This window comes from Tyto alba, unplaced genomic scaffold (genome assembly GCF_018691265.1).
Source record: "Tyto alba isolate M040663 unplaced genomic scaffold, T.alba_DEE_v4.0 Super-Scaffold_38, whole genome shotgun sequence".
Taxonomy (NCBI): Eukaryota; Metazoa; Chordata; class Aves; order Strigiformes; family Tytonidae; genus Tyto; species Tyto alba.
The window spans coordinates 37,687,752-37,713,622 of record NW_024881313.1 but is presented as its reverse complement, the minus strand read 5'-3'; the positions used below and the strand labels follow the sequence as shown (position 1 = coordinate 37,713,622).

General features: G+C 36.7%; 1 protein-coding gene across 10 annotated transcripts in view; it reads right to left on the bottom strand.

The window, feature by feature from the left end:
* Positions 1 to 620: 620 nt before the first annotated feature.
* ADCYAP1R1 (ADCYAP receptor type I) overlaps positions 621 to 25,871 on the bottom strand; it is a 142,183-nt gene continuing 116,932 nt past the window's right edge. For 3 of the 10 annotated variants that reach the window (XM_042801754.1, XM_042801755.1, XM_033002871.2), the window contains 5 exons: positions 15,163 to 15,216; positions 12,440 to 12,523; positions 6,564 to 6,693; positions 6,320 to 6,361; positions 621 to 878 (listed from right to left, as the gene is read on the bottom strand). In XM_042801754.1, coding sequence (XP_042657688.1) covers positions 669 to 878; positions 6,320 to 6,361; positions 6,564 to 6,693; positions 12,440 to 12,523; positions 15,163 to 15,216 — 520 coding nt within the window. In that variant the 3' untranslated portion in view covers positions 621 to 668. The remainder of the gene's footprint in view (positions 879 to 6,319; positions 6,362 to 6,563; positions 6,694 to 12,439; positions 12,524 to 15,162; positions 15,217 to 25,871) is intronic. The other 7 variants (XM_033002872.2, XM_033002873.2, XM_033002875.2 and 4 more) reach the window with 7 other exon arrangements.

The window sequence follows — 25,871 nt, the reverse complement described above, 5'->3', positions numbered from 1 at the left end:
ACACTGCAGAAATTCACATGCCAGAAGACAGAGACAGGCTAAGATATGTTTGACTAGTAAGAAAAAAAAAAGGCAAACCAAACCAAAATGGAAACCAATTCTAAAAATAAAAATGGTCATCTCCATTCACAGATTAATATCAGTCTGGCAACCAAGGATCACAACTGCACAGCAATCACTTGTTACTTTTGACTGACAATGGATTACTTCAGATGCTCTGAAATGTAAATCATTGAGTGGGTGGGCTTGGCCTGTTGTTTATCTTTTAAACATTTTTCCATTAATGGCCTTGAGTACAGTTGGGTATTTACAGTGATTGTTAAAAAGATATATATACACATTTCCTTTGTTTTTTCACCTTTTTTTCTAAGGGGAAGGGAAGGGAAGGGAAGGGAAGGGAAGGGAAGGGAAGGGAAGGGAAGGGAAGGGAAGGGAAGGGAAGGGAAGGGAAGGGAAGGGAAGGGAAGGGAAGGGAAGGGAAGGGAAGGGAAGGGAAGGGAAGGGAAGGGAAGGGAAGGGAAGGGAAGGGAAGGGAAGGGAAGGGAAGGGAAGGGAAGGGAAGGGAAGGGAAGGGAAGGGAAGGGACCTACATCACCACCAAAACTACTATTTTTTTTTTCTTTTTAAAGAGATGGTTTTTGGTTTGTTTATTTATTGTTTTGTTTTCCTTAGCTGCTCATGTCGCTAGGTTCTCTGCATTTATGCTGGACATCCGAATCTGAGAGCTGCTCTTGCTCAGAATGGAGAGTTGTGTCCCCCCGTTCACTCCGCTGCTCGCTAGAGAAGGATGACGATGTTTGAAATCCACAGCAAAATACCGGTTGACTTTCCAGCTCCTCCATTTTCTCTTTATTTCTGATTGCACCTTTAGGGAGAAACTTCAAAAGGTCATTTTTTATGTACTTAGCCGCTCGAGGACATGCTGATAAATTATCAAGATTAGAAAAAAAACACCACAGTTTGACAGAACTAATTTTTAAGATTATTGTTAAATTCCTTGCTTCAGCAAAATCTGAAGTGACTTCTTCATGTCTGAAAGAGGTCCAGGCATGCAGTGGGAACAGCAGCCCAGGTTCTGTGTCTCCGACTTCAGATAGTTTATGATCAGTCCAGAGGTGCATAGAAGACCTATTCAACACTAACTCCAACAAAGTTCTGAGCTAACTTCTTGGAAAAGATATCATGTTTTCATCAGTGGCCAGTATCAAATACATAACAAGGATCCAAAGACACCAGCAATCAAAAAGTACTACACAGTAATGAAGTAACCTGTCTACACAGGCAACTTCTCTCTCATGTGTCATTAATGGATGCACGTCTACCGAAAACTTTGCCTCCTGTTTTCAGATCACCTCTAAGCTGACAACAGCTCTTGGATTAATATGTATCTGTGACACCCTCCTTTCCCTTGAGATTTTTTCATGGGCACCCACAGTAAATCACCAAGAGTAAAATGATCCATGGTCAGAAGTTCAATTAGAAAAGAAGCAAATAATTCTATACCTCTTCTACTTTTTATTCATCACTAATTTCCTGGCAATCTTGTTAGGTGTGCATGTGTGTACATATATACATAAGATTGTAAGGATTTAATACAAGAAATATCACACTAGTTCAGACCAACTTTTACTCAGTCCATTACTTATTCCTGACAGTAGCTTGTAGCATATTTCTGAATAAAATAGTGTAAGGACAAGGAAATATGTAGACATATTTTCCCAATATATTTTTCCATTCTCCAATGAGCTGCTCTGTCAAGGATGTTGTTCTTGTCCTTAACAGTCATTGTTAGACTTTCCTAGACTAATACAACTGTCAAAATTGATCAGCATATGCCAAAATGCTAAACAACTGCTTTAACTGTATGGACATGAATTATAGGGAGGAAAAATCCAACTGGAAAACCTACATTCTCCTTCTGTTACCTCTAAACTTGTATTTGGATTAATGTATAGATAAGTGTAGATTAGAGAGTATAGAGGTATATTACTGCTGTAAAAAGAAAATAGTGTTTGTATCTGTAACAATGTAATATCCCAGACATGAACCCTTTCTTACTCTAAGTAATTTAGTGAAGGCACAAGATATTCTCTAATGTCCTGAGAGGTAAAATCATTTTAGTTAATTTGGTTGTGTTAGTTTGTCTAAGAACCACCACCCCACTCCCTCCAAGGGATTACAGGAAATCTGGCACACTGTGCATGTTACTTGGGAAGGTGCTTATCTCCAGATAAGTTTTAGACAAGACCTTCTGGCTATTCTTTTAGCACTCATGGAAGATAATAGATGAAATAACAGTTGTAGGTGGGGGAGGTAGATATCCAGTAACGCCAGCTGGAGAAGAATGAATGCAGCCACTAATTCCAGCAAGGCATGATCCAGAACTCACCTTCTGAGCTACTTGGGACTGAGCTATGAATAAAGCCTTAACAGACCTGTGGGGCCTATAACAGTCACTTTGACTAAGCTCATGAGCAAAGGTGACCTGCAAGTTTGTTTGATGAAGTTGGAGATTGTTAAGGTTATCTGAGAAGGAATCACTTGGATCAATGAGTTAGAGACCTTTTGTATTAGACACAAACTATTGCATGTTATATGTGAACAACCATAGAAAACCTACTACACTAAAACTGGTAGAATTAAATGGATTTATCCTCCTTGAAAAGAAAAAAAGATTGTAATTTTAGGAGAATTTTTCTCCTGATGGACTGCACAATAGATGTATATCAGTGGAGGAGAGAACGGATGAACTGTAGACATTCCTCTTAAGGCAGCCTTGAGCAGGAAGCCTTTTTCCATTAATGCAGAAAATAATTATCTCAGATATTCAGTCTGATAAACAAAGTCAGGAAAAATTCAATTTGCAGACCAGAATGGGTAAATCAGGAAAAAAACAAATGTGGGAAGCTGACACTAGCAGCAGCAGCATCAGCAGTTGTCATGTGCTGAGAGGAGTGTGAGGCTCTCAAGGTACCTGTGGGTGTCTGAGGGGTTTTCTGAGCATCCAACACCCTTGGGCTCTGTGAGTGGCAGATGGCAGGTCTCACAAGAGGACTGGGCAACAGTTGGGTCATGCCTGGTGTCCCCATGGCCTGGTCAAACCATTGGAAGATGCATTTAACTAAGTCTTAGGGAGCACCAGCAATCAGGAGCACAAACGGGGCATGGTGTCTGTTGGGAGCAGCATCAGCAACAGGACATGGCATCTTCTTGGAGCAGCATCAGCAGTTTTTGAAGTATTTCATGTAGGAAGGGCTGCACACACTGCCAGTTGTTGGGCTGCTGCCTGCTCTGCTCACCTGCAGGCTTAGGCTGCAGTCTCAATGGTCACCTAAGCTAGCTGGTGGCTTTGCGAGACCACCAAGCAGCTTGAGATCTTCAGGGAAGTAGCAGGGTTTATCAGGAAGTGCTTTGAGGTTGTTGGAAGCACAGAATACTATCCCCTACTTCTCTTCCATGTGAGCACCAGTGACATGGTAAAGCAAAGCCTGGGCAAGATCGAGCAGGACTTCAGAGCCTTGGAAGCACAAGTGAAATGGACCAAGTAAGCTTTCCTTTGTCTTGCCAGTCAGGGATAGGGGTGCAGGTGGAAGTTGATGAATTGTGCAGATCTATACCTGGCTTCACGGCTGGTGTCATTACAAGGGCTTTGCTTTCTAAAATCACAGGACATTCTTCAACGAATACAAGTTATTGGGAAGAGATGGGATACACCTACCTAGAAGATTCAGGAGAATCTTCACTAGCATATAAGATGACTTAGAGAATTGTGATTTAAACTAATGAATTTGGGGGGTATTTCCCAAAGCTGTGACATCTGCATATTCATAAGCAGCAGGTTCGATGAGTTAATCTACCACAGTAGTGAGGAATACTCCCCCAGCCCTCTCCAAAGGCAAGAACCCTAGGTCCAGTCACCTTAAGTTTGTGTATGCCAATGCATGTAGCCTGAGCAGCAAACAGGAGAAACTGAAGTTCTGTGCCCCGACAGAGATTTATGATAGAAAAATATAGAAAATATAGAAAAAATAGAAAATATAGAAATTCAGTGAGAAAACTCATGTGACTAGAAGACCACAATGGATGGCTACAAATTCTTTTGTGAAGGTAGGAAGGGAAGAAGAAGAGGTAGAGTTGCACCTTATGTAAAGCAGAAATTTAAGCATATAGAATTAAGTTATAGAGACCACAAAAGTTCTAGTGAATACTTATGGATCAAGATTAGAGGAACTGTCAGCAAGAGGGATCTTTTGTTAGGCATCTGCTACCAACCTCCCAGTCAGGACGAGGATGACAAAACTTTACTTCAGGTGCTTAAGGAAGTCTCAGGTCAACAGAAACTGGTTCTCATGGGTGACTTAAGTTACCAAGACATTTCTTGGGAAAACAACACAGTGGTACACAAGTCCTCCATCATGTTTCTGGAGTGTATTGAAAATTGTTTCCTGCTACAGATGCTGGACATGCCGAGTAGGAACAGCTCATTGCTATTCACCTGAAAGGAGGTTGTAGCAAGGTGGATGTCAGTCAGTTCTCCCAAGCAGCAGGTGATAGGACAAGAGGAAATGACCTCCGGTTGCAGCAGGGGACTTTTAGATTGTATATTAGGAGAAATTTCTTCACTGAAATGGTTGTCAAACATTGGAACAGGCAAGTGCTTGAGTCATCATCCCAAGAGGTATTTAAAAGAGGTACTGACATGGTGCTTAGGGACATGGTTTAGTGGTGGATTTGGCAGTGTTAGGGTAATGGTTGGACTCAATGATCTTAAAGGTCTTTTTCAACCTAAATTATTCCACGGTTCTATGGCTGCTAGATTTACTGCTCACAAACCAAGAAGACTTACTTCACAACATAACTAACTACCAAAAGTAGCCTTGGATACAGTAATCATAACATTGTGGAGTTTAAGGTACTTCTGAGTACACTGAAGACCCTGGATTTTAGAAGAGCCAATGTGCTGAGACGAGCTGTGAGGGATTCCATGAGAAGCATCCATGGAAGGCAAAGAAGCTTGTGAGTGTTGGGAAGAATGTTGAAGAGGAACCTTCTGGAAGCACAAGAACAATCCATCCTCTACAAAGGGAAAGGAAGAAGGTAGAACAAAAGCCCAGCTGTCTTAACAGTAAGTTTTTTGATTAAAATAAAAAAAAAAAAAAAAAAAAAAAAGCAGCATACCAGCTATGGAATGACAGAAAAATACCCATAAAGGACTACAAGAACCTTGCTAGGGCATGTAGAGATGCAGTCAGGAAGATGAAGGCTCAGCTAGAATTTAAAATGGCAAAAGAAGTCAAGAACAACAAGAAAGGGTTCTTCAGATACAGTGAGCAGTAAGCAGAAGCACAGGGAAGACATAAGCCAATTGCTAAACAGAACAGGGAAACTAGTCACTAATAATGTTGACAAGGCAGAGGTTCTCAATATCTTCTTTGTCTCTGTCATTACTGGTGCAGCTAGATCCCAGGTCAAAGGATCAAGTAGCTACGACAACATCTTCTAGAAACTATCACAAATCAAATGAAGGAGGTGATTGGGAAAAGCTAGCAAAGATTTACAAACGCCAAATCATTCCCGATTAACCTGATCATCTTCTACAACAATGTAATGTTTTCTGTTGATGTGGGGAGAGCAGTGGTTGTTGTTTACCTGGACTCCAGCAAAACATTTGGCATTGTTTCCCACAGCCTGCTCCTAGGCAAGCTGTCAAGATAAGGATTGGGTGGGTGGTCTGCTAGAGGGTAAGAAATTGGCTAACAGGTCACACTCAGAGGGTGGTGAACAATGTTTTTTACTTAGGCTGGCAGCCTGTCACTAGTGGGGTCCTCCATGGATTGAAACAGGACCTCACACCATTCAATGTCTTCATAAATGATCTGGATGATGGGATTGAAAGAACCCTCACCAAGTTGGCTGACGACACCAATCTGGGTGGTAAGGTGGAAAAGTCAGAAGCTAAAGATATTTTGCAGACAGAATTGAGCAGGCTGGACGAGTGGGGTAGCAAGAATGGTATGAAGTTTAACAGAGACAAGTGCAAAGTTCTGCATCTGGGATGACATAACCAAAGAGACCAGTAGAGTCCCTACCTCTGTTAGGGCACACTGATCTGAGCCATCATCTCTGGCAAGGCCAATGCTTTGGTTTAATAGACATCACACATCCTCTTTCTTTTGCTGAGACTTTATGAGATTCGGCCTAATGTGTTAGGGAATATGGTAGATGATGAGTTATAGTGAAGGTTTAGAATAGCAGTTACTCCCACAAGGAAATAGGATGGGGATGGTTGGTGGGAGAGGTTAAATATTAAAAGTCTTACCTCCCCATTCAAGAAACAATAGAGAACAGCAACAACAAAACCCTAGGTAAATGGGAGAGAAGAAAAAAATGTAATTCATATCCTTCAAATAGCTGGACTTCAAACAAACAAAGTAAAACAAAATACTAGTATACGAAACATATACATAAGTGAACAAACACACAGTCTGAGAACTGTGCATGCAAAGTAGTTATAATGAATAGAGATTTCTTTTTAACAAAAGCAGAATTCACTGTATAATCACCTGGAAAGATCCCAGTCCCAATTCAAACACTAGTCTCTCCCGCTTACTGACATTTTCAGGAGAAAAAGCAAACACCGTGTAGTGAATTCCAAACAAGGGGATAAGCAGTAGTGTAGAGCGAGCCAGTCTCCTGTTATAACAGAGTGAAAAAACTTTTATGCAGCCTTGTAATAAACAACTTGTGCTTTAATTAAAGAAGAAAACACATAAAATATTTTGCTGCCTGCCTTTTGGGAAATACATACATTGCGTAATTTTACAAAATAAATATACAACATTCCCATTTGTTCCCAAACAGTGATTTCACACACACTGTAGTTTCCTCCCACTTTTTCACACTGCTATAATAATAGCACATTAATGATGCTTAATACCCTGTACTGTTATTTTAATTTGCATTATTATAAGCAGGGATTTTTTTCTACTGTGCCAAATATGAGGAAGGTAATCTTGCTAATGGATTCAGACTGCTACCATAACACAATAATAAACCTCTTGCCCAATTGCTTAATCCCAGTGGAGTGTTTGAAATCACTTTTTTTTTTTTTTTTTTTTTTTGATGCTGGAGGGGTGCATTTATTTATTCATAGCAAAAAAATCCAGAACAGCAAGGCAAATAGAGCTAAAAAACCCCTTGTATGTTCTTATACTCATGAGTATTCCTCAAGGTCTTGATTTTGGTCTCATTTGTATTGTTGGAAACCTAAGTATAATTCCGTGGTGTAACTAATTTCCATTATATCAAAATAAAGAGGTTTTAGAGGGAAATCAAACTCAGTAGGTTTAAACAAAAGGACTGGAAATGAATGTGTGTACCTGTAAGCACTTAACTGAGTATGGATGAAATGCCCCAAAAAGCAGGGTTCCAGCCAAGATTTATACACGTTTTGGTCAGTGTCATTTGCTGATTGAGCAGCAAAAAAGACCCAAGAGAAAGCAAATGTTGATCTGAAAATAAGGCAAGTGCTTTATTATAAACAAAGTGTCCTAAAGTACCCTCCAGTACATTTTCAAAGGGGAAGAAATATGATTGATTTCCTTCAAGCAAGTTAAGGAGATAGGTGGAGGACAAAGGAAGATAAAAAAACAAAGATTTTTGGAAGAGCTGCATACTTTTTAAAGTTCAAATGTTCACTCTGCTTATATCTATATGGTATATTGCAGACACGTTTGAACTTGCTAACACATGTTCAACAATATCCCAGAAATTATATGTTTGTCTTACTGAAAGTGAAGACTTAATTAATACATCTCCAAGAACCCTGTGAACATAAGCTCTTATATCCAATACTGAACTCGAAATGGGACATTAGTTCCTTGCTGGTGTCCCTCAGTCATACTCTGTACACTAATGGTGATAAATACATCACAATCCTTGCCTTGAGACTGTACTAAACGCACATGATTCATTAGTCCAATACACACCAAATCTCAAGTCCTGGTGAAAGACCCCACAAACCAGAGAACACAGTTCTTGTAAATTGTCAGGTTAGACATTGATCAAAAATTTTAATAAGAATGGAACAACCTTGGAACAGGTTGATGAAGAGCATACAGAGTCTCCAAAATGAGTGAGCATAAGTGTCTTAAACTAGACATGGAATTAAAAGAAATCAAATTAAGGTAGCAAACTGAACAAAGAGGTATCATCACTCAAAATCTGTTACACTTTATACTCAGAATTAATGACAACTACAACAAAAAGGTAAATGTTATTTTGATTTAAAAGTTAGAATAGAAGTATCTATTAATGTGTTGTATCTCATCACAGTCATAAGACATTAATTTTGTTAAAGATGTGGAAAAAGACTTTTCTTATTGTTGGGTTTCTGCCATTAATTATATCTGATTAATCATACAATTAGTTTATAAGATCTTGAAGTATAATGTCATCATCAACTTAATTGAGATGCTGACTTCAGCATTGTCATAAAAGTCAGGAAGAAAACACATGGAATGTAAGAAATAACACATTTTGAAGTTTATAGATTATTAAGATATATAAAGAGGAAAAAGAGATTTTAATTATAAGAAAAACTTGAGAAATTTTAATGACCGTGTGGATGATAATGAACTGTGTTTTTGCAAGAGCATTAGGAAGAAAGAAGACTTAAAGCAACACCTGTGGGACATGCAAGTTTATATTCAATGGTTGAATGAAGATGTTCAAGGATACAGAGAAATTCTCAGGAGTGTAACTGCCAAAGATATTCATCTTCTTTTCTTCCCACACTCTTTCAGACAAACAAGAAACTCGGGGGATGAATCCAACAGTTTTGAGGACAGTAATCACTCAGTTAGGCTTAAACTAGCTATTTAGAAGAGATATGTTCTCCAAATTTTCTAGCAAAAACCTTGTTTACATTCTAGAAGGTAAAGAAATGTCTTAAGGTTACTTTTTTAAAAAAAGCAAGTTGTATGTCAATTTTTGTTAAGGCTGACATTCTATTTTTCAGCTGTTATTTTCCTGAAAAACAGTTTAAATGTAAGATTTTCTCCAATAACATGTCTATGATTGTGTCCTTTCCATAGTGTTACTAAAAAAAGACACAGATAATGGTATCCTTTGTTTTTCCTCACTCTTCTATTGAATTATGGAAAAATACCTTCATAGTAAAAGGAATAGAAAGTAGAAAGGTTGTCTAACTTTGACCAGTATCTGAAGGAGCTATGTCTTTTTTTTCCATTGCACATCCACATTATTAAGTATACTGCTGAAGTATCTATAGATATTACATAGGACATAACTGGATTGGAAATGAAAATAAACATCACATTGCATTGTTAAATAGAATTTCCAGTGATTTTTACTGAATAGGCAAGAGTGTTCCTGTTTAAAACAGGTTTTTAGAAGATAAATTAATTCTGTGAGCGAAACAAACACAGTAACTGTACATTAGATGAAAAAAAAAAAAATATTTTGAGCAACTGTGCAATAGGGAACAAGGACCAATGGATTCTAAATGGTCTAAATAGATTCTTCCACCTTCTGTGAATGGGACATAACAAAGACATATCTCTAGATTCAGAGTCTGCTAATGCAATCATAAGAACTGCTGAGCTGGGTACGTGATGATGTCATTTAGAATGAATGAAAGAGGCCATCAGAAAACATGGATCTTCTACATTAGGGGACCTGAAGCTCCAGAAGCAACTGTGTAAGGAAATTTGTGGTTGTAATTCTTTCTTCTGTCTCTGAGAGAGAAGTGAAAATTGTAGCTTAGAGCTTACTCTCCCATAAGTTCCAGTATCTCCACTGCACTGAAGATGTGTTTTGTGTCATTTTTGCTGGGACTATAGTTGCTTCTATTGGCCTAATTGCAAAGTCATGTAGTTCAAAAAAGACATTGCTACTTACATGAGATTTTACAGATGACACTGTGTGCTATTCAGCTAAAGATAAAATACAGTATAACTTTTGCTCTGGCAGAGAGTTTGCTGCCTTGGTCTTAGAGGCTCTTACCGCCCAACTTTATTAAGACAAAATATCACAGACAAAAGAAGTAAAAGAGGCAAAGTGTCATAGAAAAAAGAAGCAAAAGATCCTCAAACAGTAGCCTTTTAAGAAAGACTATGTAGTTGTTGTTTTGATATTTAGTCCTTCTGCTTCAAAATAAGAGAATTGTTTAAGTTTAAATACTGAGTCATAAGTGAAATTAATTTGATTAAATATAAACTTTTGCAGTGAAGACATCAAGGTCTGTGGTAGTTATGTAGATCAACATTCATCTCACCAAAGTCTGGACATACATAATGTAGATATCTATTGAAATTATTACTTTATAGACAATGCAGAAAAAAATGCACTTTTCAGGTATAGTTCTAGCTTGCTATAGATGTCTCTTTAAGAATAGGTGACTCCTGTTGTAAACCCCATGGATATGTACTGAATGCATCCATTGATATATATATTGACTAGCTTAAACTTATGAGATATCTGCAATGCTGACATCTATTTTTAATTAAATTAATTCCACATATAAATTGCCTTTATTGTCAATGAAGATTAACGGGCACTTACGTGCAAGGATGAATAATTTGTCCCTAAGGAAGGCCTTACCACACCCTAAATCAACAAAGGGAAACTGGACTGGGTTTGTCATAAAAATGGCTGCACTGTAAGCTTGTAAAGTTTAGATTAGAGGAATCCCGTCTCTTCAGCCATAACTCAGTGATGAATATGTATGAAAAATAATCATGACAATAATTCAGATAGAAGGATAAAGAGCAAACCATGAGGATACAGGATGTCATTAGTAATTAAATGTTTAATATAGCTCATATTTAATGAAACAAAGTATTTTATCACAAAGATGCTAAACATGTGACTTTCAGGAACCTCAGTAATCTCCCTGACAAATATATGTCTTTCCTCAAAGCTTAATTAGGTCTGTAGGAACACTTTCAAAGACCTCATGTAACACCTAAACACAGTAATTGCTTACAGCTCTGTAATTTTCCCATGCATAAATCACATCTTCAGACTAAGGACTTGAAAACCAGTGGAAGCTTACTGAGACTTTCATATTTTAACACAAGGTTTAGTTTGGTTTATTGGAAGTATACGGAGTTTTTCTGGGTTCCTGTTTAGGGTGAACTCTTCTTGCCATTGACTAGGTATAGGATTTCACCTTAGAGAACTGTCAGTCTGCCATCATTCTGAAACTATACATTTAATGTGAAATTTCTCTGCAAAGGCCCAACACGAAGTTTATGTTGCATCAGGTTGTAGATTAAGTAGTGGACTTTATATTTCAAACTATCTGCTCCTAAATGTAGGTCCTAGTTTTACCTAACTGTGTTTAGACTTCAAGCTTCTCTCTATGTAGAATATGGATCTGCTGACTGTTCTTCTATTCTCTATTTCTTTTATCTGCTTTTGCACAGTGTCAGTCAGTTGACTGAATCTTTTGAGCATCTTCATTGGTCTATTTCTTAAATACCTTGAGGAGATGTAAAATCACAAAGAAAATTTTTTTTTTTTTTTTTTTTTTTCCCTAGCTAACACAAATAACAAAATAGGCAGCTACAAGTTACAAAACAACCTTTTCTCCTTAATGGTATCAAAGAAAACTCCTAAGCATTCTTCAGCAAAATGCTGGACTGTTGAATCTGTGTGGGAGGACATGTCTGAGAGTGTTGATTTGCACTCATAAGGCTGCTGTAAAATTCAGGGAAAATTTCATCAGGAAACATATTGTACAATAGATTTCTGAAAGGTACGCCTCATCTCAATGAATCCCTTGGGCTTCTTGTACAAGTAACAGAGAGTGAGGTGCACTATGAGAAAGTGATTAATTCAAATGTCTCTAGACTAAATGGCATTTATTCACTTTTCTAGATACCTCACTCTCCATAGGCAAATCTTTGACAATGACTTCTGACTAGACACAGAATATTTTGATATTAAGTTAACCTTAGCCTTTCCTCCCCCCTGGGGACTTACTAAGACTCACTTCAATGAATGTAAGATGTTTTACACCAGCTGAGAGTCTGATTCACTCAATCTTTCCCTATCCCTGTTGTTCTAGCAAAATTGCAGGTGAAACATTTACTCTCAGTATGACCAGTGCTCACCTCTTTGCTGTATAATGAAGAGCAACTATTAATAGTTTCTATACAGACACTACCCAAAATCATAAATAGCATCAGCCATAATTACAAAATTAAAAAAAAAAAAAAAACAACAAACTACCTTAAAATTCTTGATTGTTGTGCATCAGCAAAAGCACAGAACAACAACAAAAAATTCTACATGCAACAAGAACTAAATGAATGCTTGCTCTCTGGTTACTACCCCTCTGCTTATATTCATTCATTTACTTGCAACATGCGTCATACAATCACAGTAATGTCACAGGATTGCGTACACTTACAGGGTAATGGTTGATAGTTCTGACATCTTGCAAGAGTGCTGGTTAGCCCTCTTAGGCTTACAGTAGCATTTCTGAACGCAGCTGCTAAATATGACAAGATTAGCATTTTTTTCAGCATATTGTGAACAGGCCAAGGTAGGTCACTTTCAACACATTTCATGAGACACATCACAAAGATGGAAAGCAGACATGACAGAATGAAATTACAGCACAAACCAGATGCTTGACTGAAGCAAAAATAAACAAAAAAACTAAAATGCACCGCTGTCGCTGGCAATTGTGATGTGTTGATTCACAGACAAAGCAAAGATTAAACAACCTGGAGGCAGGCGAGCAGCATTATGCATCCAAAGTGCACACGACCTTTGCAGTCTGGTATTGTACAGAGGGTAACAGAACAATATATTAAATGGAAGTTGACTGCACACTTGTGGAGAACAATTAGATAGTAACATCAACTTGTAGGATGGAGATTAATCTAAGATAAATTTGGATCAGATGTTCCTCATTTTCAAGTGTAAGCACTCAAAGTAGTGTGGATCCCTTCTTTTTAGCGAAGAGTACTAGTAAAGACCCATAAGCACTTTTTTTCCCAGCTTCCTTGATGTCTGGGGAGGGGAGTTGAGTATGGAAACTGCATGTCTGACTGGCAATTCAGAGGTACCGCTTATTTTTTGTCACACACACTAAGACGAGTGTGGTCATAAAAACAGCAGGCACATATACTACGGACCAGGACCATGATCTCCACATGTTGTATTCTAGAAAGAGCTGCTATGGAGAATGAGATGTTCACATTTACGAGCCAGAGAGGCTAATTTAAATTAGTTGTCAGGAAGGGCAATTTAAACTAATGCGGGACGGCATTCTGAGGGATCTTGTAAGAGATTTTGTATCTGTTACAGTGGGCTGAAAAACATGAGAATTGAAAATATAATTTCTTGTCAACTTTTGAGGGGAAATTTTTTGTTTTGCTTTGTTTTCTACACATGGTTGTTTTGATGGGATTCACCTCAGGGAAGGTTGGATATTTACAGTATAGAAGTCTAAGTAAAATGGACATCCTTGGTCCCTTGAGAATCATCAGAGAGAATAAGTAGACAAGAGAGAAATACACACTTATTGGTCAGGGTATGTCTGACCTATTTTAGATGCCCACTTCCGGATGGGTTTAACAGCACACCAAACACCACTGACTACCATGACTGAATCTCCATCGACTATAAAGGATAATATGATGATTTTTTTTAAAGCAATTGCCTACAAGGTAAACATCTAACTTTATTCAAACAAATAAAAATCTGGTTTTGTTGCTCTGTTAATATTCAGGGTCAAAGATTTGTGTTCACAGAAGCATAGATAGAAAATGCAGTTTATAAACTCAATAGTAAAATAAGTTGTAAACAGATTAAATTTCTCCCTACTGTTAACTCCTTTAAGCCAATCTCATTTATTAGAGTTTAATTTTGATTTGTTTTGTTTCCTTTTCAGTAATCAAAACCTGACAACTGCATTGTTATTAAAGATGATAGCACAAGAGCTGGAAAGAATACAGTATCATAGCATTCACACATACAGAAAATAGAGTGATCATGTTTCAACTTGAAAAATGAATCTAATTTCTTGGAAGATGTTAAGGAAGTAAATATGAAAACGACTGTTCCTTTTACAGTATCACTTCTGTGACAAAATTTTACATGGCCTCTGTTTTTCACAGAGCTGAGTTGTGCATTAATTGTCAGCTAAGACTGATCAAAAAAAAAAGGAGGGGAGTTTTAGAGATAGTTCCTTTTTACTATGACTGAAGCTTTCAGAAGTGACTATGGATTCTGAGTGTCTCACTCATTTTTTTATCACCTGATCTGGAACATTTTATCAGACCAGTTTTTACCACAAGAGGGCTGCTCAGCATTTGTTGACAAGTAGTACTCATGAAGGCATTTTAAGGTAATCACTTTGAAAACTCTTAGTTGTGGGGTGTTGTGGGGATTGTGTTCATCAATGACATGCTTAACGTTACCATGGTAATCTGGAAAAAAAAAATCCCCACCCATGTTTCCTTTACTACTTATGCCCTGTTTTATTTGGCAGGGATTGATTTTCATTATAGGTTTTTCTAGTGAGTAGACCTAACATGACAGCACTTGATATTTGCTAGAATTATCAAAAAAGAGCAGACTTGATTTTGAAGATAGTATCTAAGAATTAACTGCTGTTCCCCATCCAATGTCAATTTTCTTTCCTCCGTCCCCAACTTTTTTTAAAAAATGTAATTTATTTATTATCGAAGTTGAATCATTGATGAAAGGGAGAGAGAGAAAGAGAGGAGACAGAGGAGGTAGGAACCAGAAAGAAATGAGAAGGAGGAAAAAATAGCCAAGTAAGAGAAAAGTAATATAAATGAGATTATGGATATCAAAACACTACATGAATTAGGACTGAATTCTCAAATCTCTGTAGGCACACACAGAATGGAATTGTTCACATCTAACTGTATGTATCTAAGATGAATTTAAAGTGAACTATCACCTTTAACTCACTCATGGAAAGAGACAGGCACTTCCAGAGGTTGAGCTGACCTGTGTGACAGAGGTGTCTAAGACATACGGGATGCATTGTTTTATGGAGGTGCCCTGGTCTCAGTTTGACTATAGACGATGACTAGACTGCTTAGATTAAATACGAGACTTTAGACAGCTAAAGGCAAACAATCTGAGTCTCACCGCATGTGTCCTGTGCATGGATTGCAGCTGCATCTGGAAGGAAGAGGGAGGGTGCTAGGGTGGAAGGGGAAAGAAAAAGTTAAACATTCCCAGGATTAAATGAGTTATGTATGATGTGGCTGAAGACCATCTTGTCAGACTGAACAGACTGAACAGAACTGTCAGACTTGATGTCTGTCAAGTTAATGCAAGTGAAAGACTACACAAATTTGAGGCAAAGGTAGTAGTTATTAAATTCTAAAGACTTTGTAGGTTTCTCAGAGGTTCTTAAGAGAAGTGAAATGAGCATGCTGATTCAGGAGAATGAAGACGTGGTCTATTACCAAGGCCATGTAGTCCATAATGAAAAAGATGAGGATTCTGTGTTTAGGTCACTAATAGCACACAGGGAATGACAGAGTTTGTGGGTTGTCTCTGAATATGCTGAAGGGAAATCCTTTGCAAAAAAAACACAATAAAGGTAGAATTTAATTCATACAATTTAAAACTATGCCTCATTAAGAATCTTTGTGCACCCTGCTCAAGTAATTCTATGTAACTTCACTACCAATAGGATCGGCAACCATGTAATAGTATGAAAAAGAATGTTGAAACAAACCAATGAAATAAAGTACTGAAAATACAGTAAAGTCAACCAAAGTGAAAGTAGAAATATTGTATAAGAGAAAGAGAAAAAAAAAAATCAAAATTGAGCCATACCCTCTACTATTTATGCTATATGCTTACTTACCTACAGCTGATATTGTTACAGGTTGGGGGACTTCTTTTCCTTGCTATTCAATAGCTAGGGATTTCCTGAAGCTAGCTTTGTTTCCTGGCCAAAACAACAACTACATTTACAAAAACCCTGGACTTACAGATCAGATGTAAACAATTTGGAAAACTGAACTTGTTCTGTGAGCAGAAAATATACTATACATCCTGCTGCAGCGACTGTGGGATGTGTAGATTCATTCACCATTCTCATCCAGCCACAGAATAAGCATGGCTGCTTCTCATCAAAACTGTTATTTAGTTCCATCTCATCTAATTTTTGAAGTCAAAAATATAACTATATGCCTTTTACCTTGTCACCCCATGCTAGTTTTGCAGTCAGTGGTGAGAAACAGACCATAAAGTGAGATTATTCTGACCTATTTTAAACATCTTGTTTAGAATGAAATAAGTTGTACCAAGGCTTTTATTCTCTGGACCAGGTAGATCTCTATTGACTGTGGAAGGATTCCAGAATGATTATCTTATTAAATCAGGTGGATCCCATGCTGTCTTGTTAAAAGTAAAACCATTGCTGTGCTTTTCATAAAAAAAAAGGCAACTCTGTTTCTCTACTCATCAACTGAAAACTAGTCCAAAAATCTTAGTCTAGTTACCTTTTGCTAAAGTCTTAGTCTTGTTACCTATAGCTCTACGTTTTACTACTAGTGTCATCAAACCAAAAAAACTTTCCCCTGACCTCTCTAAGGGGGTCTGAGGTATTCATTTTTTGACACATGAGAATAACATGAAAATAAATTTGAAAAAAAGAGAAGGTATGAGGTCTTACTTACAGTCCCTGTCCAAAACATGTTACAATCAGTTGACTTTAATGGGTGGCTTTTCTTTCCTCTGAGTTTTTGATCTCCACCTTTTAGGGCTCTTGCATGGGTTCAAAATGTGAGAGGTCAGATTTGTTTCTATTTGCTTTTTTGAGTAGATGTGTCTTACACAACTAAGTGGATTGCTTTTCTTTCCAGTGATTTGGAGGAACATAAAGATGATTTGCATTTTTTGTATCTATGTATTTGCTAAGTCAATGAACTTCAAGCTACAACTAAGACATATGCAGGAAAACTCATGAAGATTTCCTATGGATTTCAAAGTTCCCACATTATAGAGAACATTCATCGTCCTCTATGTACTTTACATGAGTGTACTTTTAGTTCTACCAAAGTTAGAGTTAATCTATTGTAACTTCAATCTAGCATGGTAATTACAACAGTAATTTGACACAGAAACATTACGTCTGTGAGGAAACCGCTATAACCTCTCTAGAGGCTGAAGATGAGTTACTGCTTGAAGACTATAGCTGTGGCTGAAAATGAATGTTTAACAAATACGAATTTGAACTGGAACTTTTTGAACTTTGTACAGAAATGAGCTTTGAAGATGAAACAGGATGGTCAAAGAGAGCCCAAAATCATCTCTACACTGTTCATTCATGGCTTTGCTAACTTCTATAGTGCGGACATAGGATGGAGAAAGCCATCAGAAATCAAATAATGAAGAGATAAAACTTGATATTTAGCTGTGTTCTAGAGAAGAAAGCTGGTAGTAGAGAGCAGAATACTTCCCTTAAAAACAATCTTTAAATGAACTGTAGCTTCAAGGCTACATGTCCTAATTGCTTCTCTGTATTAACTCTGGAGTTCTTATTGTAACAAGCTAGATTATTCTCACTGACTCCAGAGCATAGGCTAATGTCATGCATTATGGAATAATTCTGATGGAGGTGCAGTAACATAACTGCAGTGTAGAAGACAATAGCATGTGTAGTGAGAAAAATGTACCACACCAGATGAGATTCTTAAATGATTTTGAATATAGGTTTACTGTTTAAAATGAAGAATATGCATGTCCCAATCCAGACACAAAATATCTGAGAAAGTGATTAGCTCATTGTTCTTAAAAAAAAAAAAAAACAAATAAGGAAAACTCACAGAGTATTGTTGCAGTCTGCCACAAGAAGTAGATTTTCAAGCAATGTAGACAGGTCTTAGTCCTGTCATCTGGCGGAGCTCAGCGTCGGTATAGCTACACTGAGTTTGTATAATTTGAAGCTCTGAAGCTTCAGTTACACTGTTTTGCCTCACCTGCCTTACATGTTATAAGATATCCCTCCAGACAACAATACAAGTTTCAAGCCATTTCTATAACCCTCCTTAATGAAAAAAAGAGAATGCTGCCTTTGTTGAAAAGGTCTGGGCTTGCAGATATTTAATCAGCTGAACAACTCCAGTGTTTTCATTGGAAATATGTAGGGGGAGATACAGTTTGGAAATCTCTTAGTAACAATGCAGGCACACAGCAAATGAGGTACCAATACTTTGATGTGAACCATGTGCACAACTTTGGACCGGTCCAATCCTGAGGTAGTATACATTTGTTTAAACCTCGTTCATTGAGACTTAATTCAGTATTAAGTCATTGTAACCTGGTTGCCTTTGAGTGTATACTTGTATTGTCCAAGACAGGAAGAATTTGTTCCTGGGCAAATAACAAATTGCTTAGTTTGCACTACACAGTTCCTTTTTTTTTCATCGTGTTAGTTACAAAAGCCTTATGAGAAGTTCACTCTTCCAGATTAAAAAACCTTCTGCACTGTGACAGCACCATCTTTCTTCTCCCTTCCATACCTCAGGCTCTAAGGACTATGTACTTGCTTGGAGTACATCCTAATAGTTCTTAAGACAAAAAACTAAAACCACAGGATGTGAAGCATGCTATTTGCTGAAGTGAGACACGAGAAATCAATGGCAAGGAGAAGCAGAGACACTGAAGGGAAATTAAACTCCATTTGTTCTCATACGGTAAAGGTAAAAATGTGAATGGTAGCAAAAATTAAATGGAAGATCATGGATTCTGGTGTGTATCAAGCTTTGATGTAAATTGAAAGTACGTTCAAGATCAGAGATGTCAGAATTATTCCCCATTGTCTGCAGTCTCGCAAAAACTTCTGCATGACCAGTTGCTTCAACTCCTTGTTTATCTTTACACTAAGTAACTGAATCAAAGAAACAAAGGTGCATAATGATTTGGGGACAAATAAAATTCTAGATCTATCCCTTTCTGCCTAACAATGCTTTAAAGCAACAAATTTAGCTCTGAGCAATGTGGGAGAGAAAGGGAAAACAGCCAGAATAGTCATCTTTGGGTGCTCCTAAACTAGCTCTTAATATGAGATTTCTGAAAAATTATCTGAATCTCCAAAACCATTATCTTTCCCAGTAAGTAAGCTACCCTGATAAAAGATACAACAATGCACCCAAATCCATGGGTAATTCGTAAACATGCAAGGCCTTAGGCACTGGATGTTCTCTATCCTGATGATCTCCATGACAACTGAAGTTTATCAATACAGATCATAATTAAGTTATTCACTTTGATGAAGTGCAGTGACTTTAGAAACACATTTGAGGTCTTCACCCCATTTTATTTAGAAAGGCTACCTTGTTTTTGCTAATTGATAAAGTTGAATGTCTGACAAAAGTTATAATATAACAAAGAATTTAGTTAATCATAGTTTCACATTAAAGTAAGAATCTTTACATTTTGAACACTGCTGAAGTATTTGTGGTCTTTTAAAAAGCAATGCTGGAACAATTTTAGATATATATAGCATTTCAGATAGGACATGTAGGCAAAGACCTGTATTTACATAGGTACACATGCAGAGACACAAATCTTATATATAAATCACGCTGGCTTGAGCCTTCAGATGTTACAAATGCTGTTCTATACCAGTTATGGCAATCAAGCCACTGTTTTAGGTACTGGGTTTGAAAATCATTTTGGTCTGAAATGTCCAGATATATGCTACTGACATTTCAATGGGAATTCATAAGATACTATTTAGCCTTCTTATTGTTCCTAAACCTCCTCAGAAACAGGGGTGTTAGGGTTAATCCAACCCTTGATTAAACTGTTGGGAGTGTATCAAGCTTTGCATTACCATTTCTTCTTTAAAAAAATGGAAGGAATATTTCTATAAAGAGAACCACATTGTTGAACATAACATGGCATTGTTCTCTCTCATTAACCTTCACACCTCCTTGATCTTTCTAGAGAAGGACCATCTGTTAGCAGCTTCTCTTTTAGTGCAAACACTCTTTTCCAGTTCATGGCTTGCTCTTGTAACAGATGCGGAAAAAAGTCTGTGGTTTGCTCATTTAGGACACAATCTGTGGACAAAGAACTTTGTTCTCTAAGACTGCCACAGAGCATGGAGTCAAGTGGAAATTTTAAGTCACCGTTAGAGCATGAAGCTTAGGTAGATTTAAAAAAAAGTCAGCAAGTTCATCAACCACATAAAGCAGTGTTGTATCATTTCCTCTGTCCTTACATCCAGTGAAACCATAAAATTCCCCATAAAAATACCTTACAGCAACATGCACAAATAGTGTTTAAAGACAAAGTCACCCTATTTTTCATTACTACTTCAAAATAGAAAATAACAGGAGTCAGGGTTCATCATACAGGCATCACCTGTTCAGGTAAAGGCACAGTGGACTTGCACTCTAACCACCTTCTAAGGATTTCAAAATAACAGAAGCAGAGCACTTTTTAACATTGCATTCATCATAGATGATCTTGTAACCAAAAGAAATAAGTTTTGTAATTCATGATTTCAAAATCAGATCCTGTTAAATCTCCAGTAAAGCGCTTGTATATCATTGGAAATGGGTGGAATTTCCTTTAAAAATATTGATCTGCTCCTCTGGAATATCCCTCTGGCAAATGGCCCACAAAATAACAAAAACACTTTTAAGCTGGACATAATTTTAGGTCTGATCCCATCATCACTGTAAGAATGAAAAATATGCATACCAGATGAAAGGACAGCTTTTAGGTTAAGAAGCTAGATTTGACAACCAAAGATATATGTTCATGTTCCTCTACTTGCCACAGGCACTTTTGGGGGATTTTGTGTGGCCCACTTTGTGGATCATACCCTCAGCTGTTCAACATAAAAAACAGCTCACAAGAACATTACAAAACCACTAAATATTCTATGCTGTTTGGTTTTATGGTAGGTGAGACAACAGCAAATCTATAGATAGATAATCAAAACAGAATAGGCTTTTCAGTTACTTTATCTGAAAAAAAAAAAAAAAAAAAAGAAATCCCTGTGCAATTATAGCCTTGCTAATTATGGTGCATAGACTACATGATCTTATATTCCTAACAAGTACAGTCATTTTTTTTCCAGTCCCTACAGGAAAAGATTTGGTGAAAATTAAAATTCCCTTCACCCAAAAAAATTCAAAACAGAAACTAAAAAACTCTCCAACCAACACCCAAAATAATAATTTGTCTTGGGAAATGTAAATGAAAAGTATAGTAGTTTTGAATTAAAACATTTTATCTAGAGCATTAAATAGATCCATCAAGAATTAATGTCATTCAAAGTAGTAAATATCTACTGTCCAATCATTCTTTGGAAATGAGAAGTAGGTCCTTGCTGATCATGCACTGACACAACATGTTCAATGTTTACATTTTCCATTGTATTTTCTTGTGGTAGAAAAGGATTAGCTTCTTTTGTTGCTGGGTTAGTGGGCATTCCAGTACGCAACTGATAGTACCTGGGGTTAAGAAATTAAGGTGGCATACTAAAGAATATACTGTTCATCAAACATCTGCCATTTTCTTGTAAAAAATGAGACTTTTGTCATGAAGACCCTGTCAATAATTATTAATGTTGGCAGTCTGAGCACTTGCAGCAAGACAAAGCGGTAGCAGAATGAATCATTGAGTATCCAGTGACTTTGTAGGTGAACTGCAGAGGAGTGTTGTTTACCGAAACATTTGCGTTACAACATTGCTTCTCCTGCCCTAACCCTTTAGGTTGCACCATATGTAAAATCATACCTACCTATGATATACGCCATGTTTCTCCTTTCTTTCCAGCAAGATGCTGATTGGAGGAATGACGTAGACCTGAATTAGCTAGATATATGTGGGGTTTATTTTCTTTTCATTGAGTTTTCAACATGTGATACAAAATTTATGAAGAATCTGTTAAAGCAAAAGCAGAAACAAGCTTCCCCCTCCCAAATTATACTATTCATGATAAACTGGAAATTAATTAAAAAAAAAAAAAAAAAAAAAAGAAGATTTTTCAGTTAAATGTGTTTGATCCTCAAAAATTAATGAATAAACAAAGACTTGGTAGAAATATGTGGACCTTTTTAATCTTAAGGGTTATTCCAGCATGCATCTACAACATGCATACCTACTTAAATACTGTAGTAGGTTATGGTTATGATACTCTTAGATGATTTTCTGTCTATAATGACTTTTTCAGCAATGCAAAAATGCTCATGAAAATAGTAGCATGGATTTAAGCTTTGTGTAGGCATTTCTACAGGAATATGGCTTTTTTGAGGGGTGCATGTACTCTCTCTACAACTTGACCAAAACCAGGGTGCCTGAAAGCAGATTCTGATATACCACCTTAGACATTATTGGCTGGATTTCTCATGGGCAAAATAGTGAAGCCTTGCTGGATTGATTTACTATCTGTTTCCTAAAACTCTAGACAAGGGACTGATGTATGAAAATCCATGCAAATCATGTGAACCTGATGTGATGTACTGTGTGCTGAGCCAGCCATAGTAGGGTTGTGAATATGTGTTTCCAGTCCCCAGAACTGTGAGTGCATGTTGGATTCATGGACTTCTGATGTGATGCTACTTGGCTTTCAGTGTATGGTGTAACAGTGTCCCTAAATAATCTACTACTACTTCAAAATATTTACAAACTGTGCAATTGGAGATTACTAAAAACCAGGCAGTGTTTTCTGTTCAGAAGCACGTTAAGTAGAATTTAACTGGATGAAATATACAGGTACAAATACAAGATACTGTAATTTTTACTATAGGATTAAGGATGTCATGTCCACGACCATGGCACATTACAATTGTTTATGCAATTCATTCACCAGATGGGGCAAGAAACCTGTCTGAACTATGCTGATAGTTGTCTTGATCACACTAGGAATACAATCAATATCACTTTATGTTACCCAGAACCTGAGGATCTCAGAACTTCTCACTCAGATAAAAATCTACTGCATTTACATTACTGGTCTTGCTTTGGTTTGATGCTTAATTTGGTGGAATTATTCAGGATTGACAAAAGATTAACTGAAGTCAGAAAATCTGGTTCAAGAAACAAAGTTATGTCTTTTTTATGCCTTTAGCAGTTTAGTGAACACTAAAACACTAATATGTAAATAATCATTATGATTGTTGGGAGGAGCATGGAAGCTGGTTAAGGTTCTCAGAAAAATCAAAAACAAAACTAAAAAGAATCATGAATTTAAAATGAACATTAAAAAGAGTAGCTTATATTTCCTTTTTAATTAATATTTCAGCTGCTTAGATATTTTTGATTAATCTAGCCTCCAATTCTTTCAGCCATAAAGAGGAGTATGAATAGTTTTACTAGATGTTACTATCTAAAGCATCAGGAAAAGAACTACAGAGCTATTGTTCTCTCAGAATCTCACAGGTGTTGAGTGGTTCAGTCTTAAATGGGATAAGCAGCATGCAGGCAGCTTTGAGGGGGAACTAAATGTGTGAAGGACGATCAATTAGGCACGAGGCTGGTAATGAATGACTGAAAGTACAGGTTGATACAATGGAAGTTTACGGTCACTAAATTATTTGACTGCTGCAGAAAACTCTTAGGAATTAGCTACATGTTTCTAAGTTTTTGTCATCTTAAAGGTAAAGGCTATTGTATAAAATGATCAACAGGTTATTTAGAGAGAAAGTCTGATTTTTTTTATGGTAGTAAAGTACACATTATTGTGCTGCAAATTATTGTTTGATTTTTTTAAAGCAAGTCTTAAAATCACCAGCGGCTACACTATATTAATTAAGCATTAGTAACCCAGTAGTGCACTCTTCTGTTGTGTTCCTGTCATAGCTTGCAGCTAACATCAATAGTGGGAATTTTTAATAATGAATGCACAGTGGTAACAATATATATTTAGACTTTGAATTGAAGCACATCCCCAAGGCTGTTAAAGCCAAATACAGGCTTAAGTGATTTGCAGAACCATGACCATAGTGTCTATAAAATAGAATTGGAGATAGATTTTCTTAACAAAAATAATCATTAAAAGGGCCTGAACGTAAACATATGCCATACATATAAGAAGGAAATAAACCCTACTTAAGGTCAACAACCAAGTTTTTGTGGGGTCTTTTATTTTCTTTTTGGATGATGGAAGTCCTGCCTAAAAGGTTATTTCAAAGAGTGGAAGACTGATACTAGAATACGTCTCAATCACTGCTGCAGATACCATGTGGTATTACTTTCAGAAACAGGTTGAAAACCCTTCCTCGACCACAACTGATCTGTTTCATGTTCTGTGGGCAAATTATCTAAATATGTTTATTGAATAAAGATCTGGATGGAGAACTTGGTCTAATGGAATGACATTTAATAGTTTGCAACAGCAAAATAGGTCATGGAAAATGCTTAATATGGACCACAGTCTAAATGCCATAGAGATTTCAATATGGTGACATAACCATACTATGATCTATCTTTTTCCTGCATTAAAACAGCTCTCTTTCTACAGGATATGTGTGCACAAATATTGCGTATGTCTGGTGTATATCTGCATAGACTCATTAATTTAATTTCTTTTTATAATTTCTGTGTGACTTTTCTGTTGTCGAATCTGTTTGGATAAACAACACTCCACTTCATAACACATACATAAATGCAAGATCAATTTATACACACCCATTTATAAAGTTGCAAAAAAATATGAAAAATAATGGCAGCGAATGAAACAGAAAAGATGGATTTCTCTTGGGTTTGGTGGCTAACTATACACATAGGAAAAATATCAGTAAAGCCCAGTCACCATATTGATCAAAAATGATAAGGATGTTTTATAATCTAGTTAAATCATTGAAGTCTATGGCATGCTTTGCTTCATATGTGAGAAATGTGCAGCAGACACCAAACATGCACTTAGCAGGTCATAATCAGATCTCTGCACATCTTGGGTGCTAATTACAATCTAAGATTCAGTGGATGACTTCCCAGCAGCACATACAAGGGAAGTCTTCATGCAAGCCCTAGGCAAACCATACACCCGGTTAACTATTCACTCCACTTATCCTGAATTTTAATTCTGAGAAATATCCACCTGCAGAATTAATTTAAAGCATTATTTTTGTCTGCGGAAACACAGTTTAGAGCAAGCTTCAAGAGCAGTAGTTTCAGTAAGTGTATGCCTGACTACAGAGATGAAAAAGTGATGCATAAAATATTATAATTTCATGTAAGTGTAAACAAGATAATAGTGAAGAAGTGAAAAAAAATAGGCAGCTAGTGAACATATTTTTTCCTGAAAAATGTCATTTAGATGGATGACATCATTATACTACGAGTGTGGTTACTTAGGATGAAACTGATCACAGGATAATTTAAAAAAAATTACTACAAAATAAGGATATCCCACTTTACCCTGAAATTATTTGTTTTTATTTAAGGTTTGCATGACTTGCCTTTTTTTTTTTTTTTTTTTTTTTTTACCAGGAATTCAGTGCTAAATCAAATAGAGTTCAGAAAAAAATTACAAAGCAAATGTGCATGGTGTTTAGGCTGAAAAGCCAAGAAAAAAACTAAATGTGCTGTCACATATCCTAGTTATTCAAAATGGCTGCATATTTTTTATATAGAGAATGACTGAATGCACTCAAAATTGGAATGATGACCATCTCAAATGGCCAATCTCTGTCCTCTAATGAAGTGGAAACTAACAAAAAATATGTTGGCTTTAAAAAATGTAAATCACAAATGAAGTTTTAAAACTTCTAAAAGAAAATTTTAGAATTTGTGATTCATTTTTAAGAAAATCAAAGTGTGTGGGGGAATTGTTTGGCTTAAGTGGAATGCATTCAAGGTTACAAGAACATGAACAT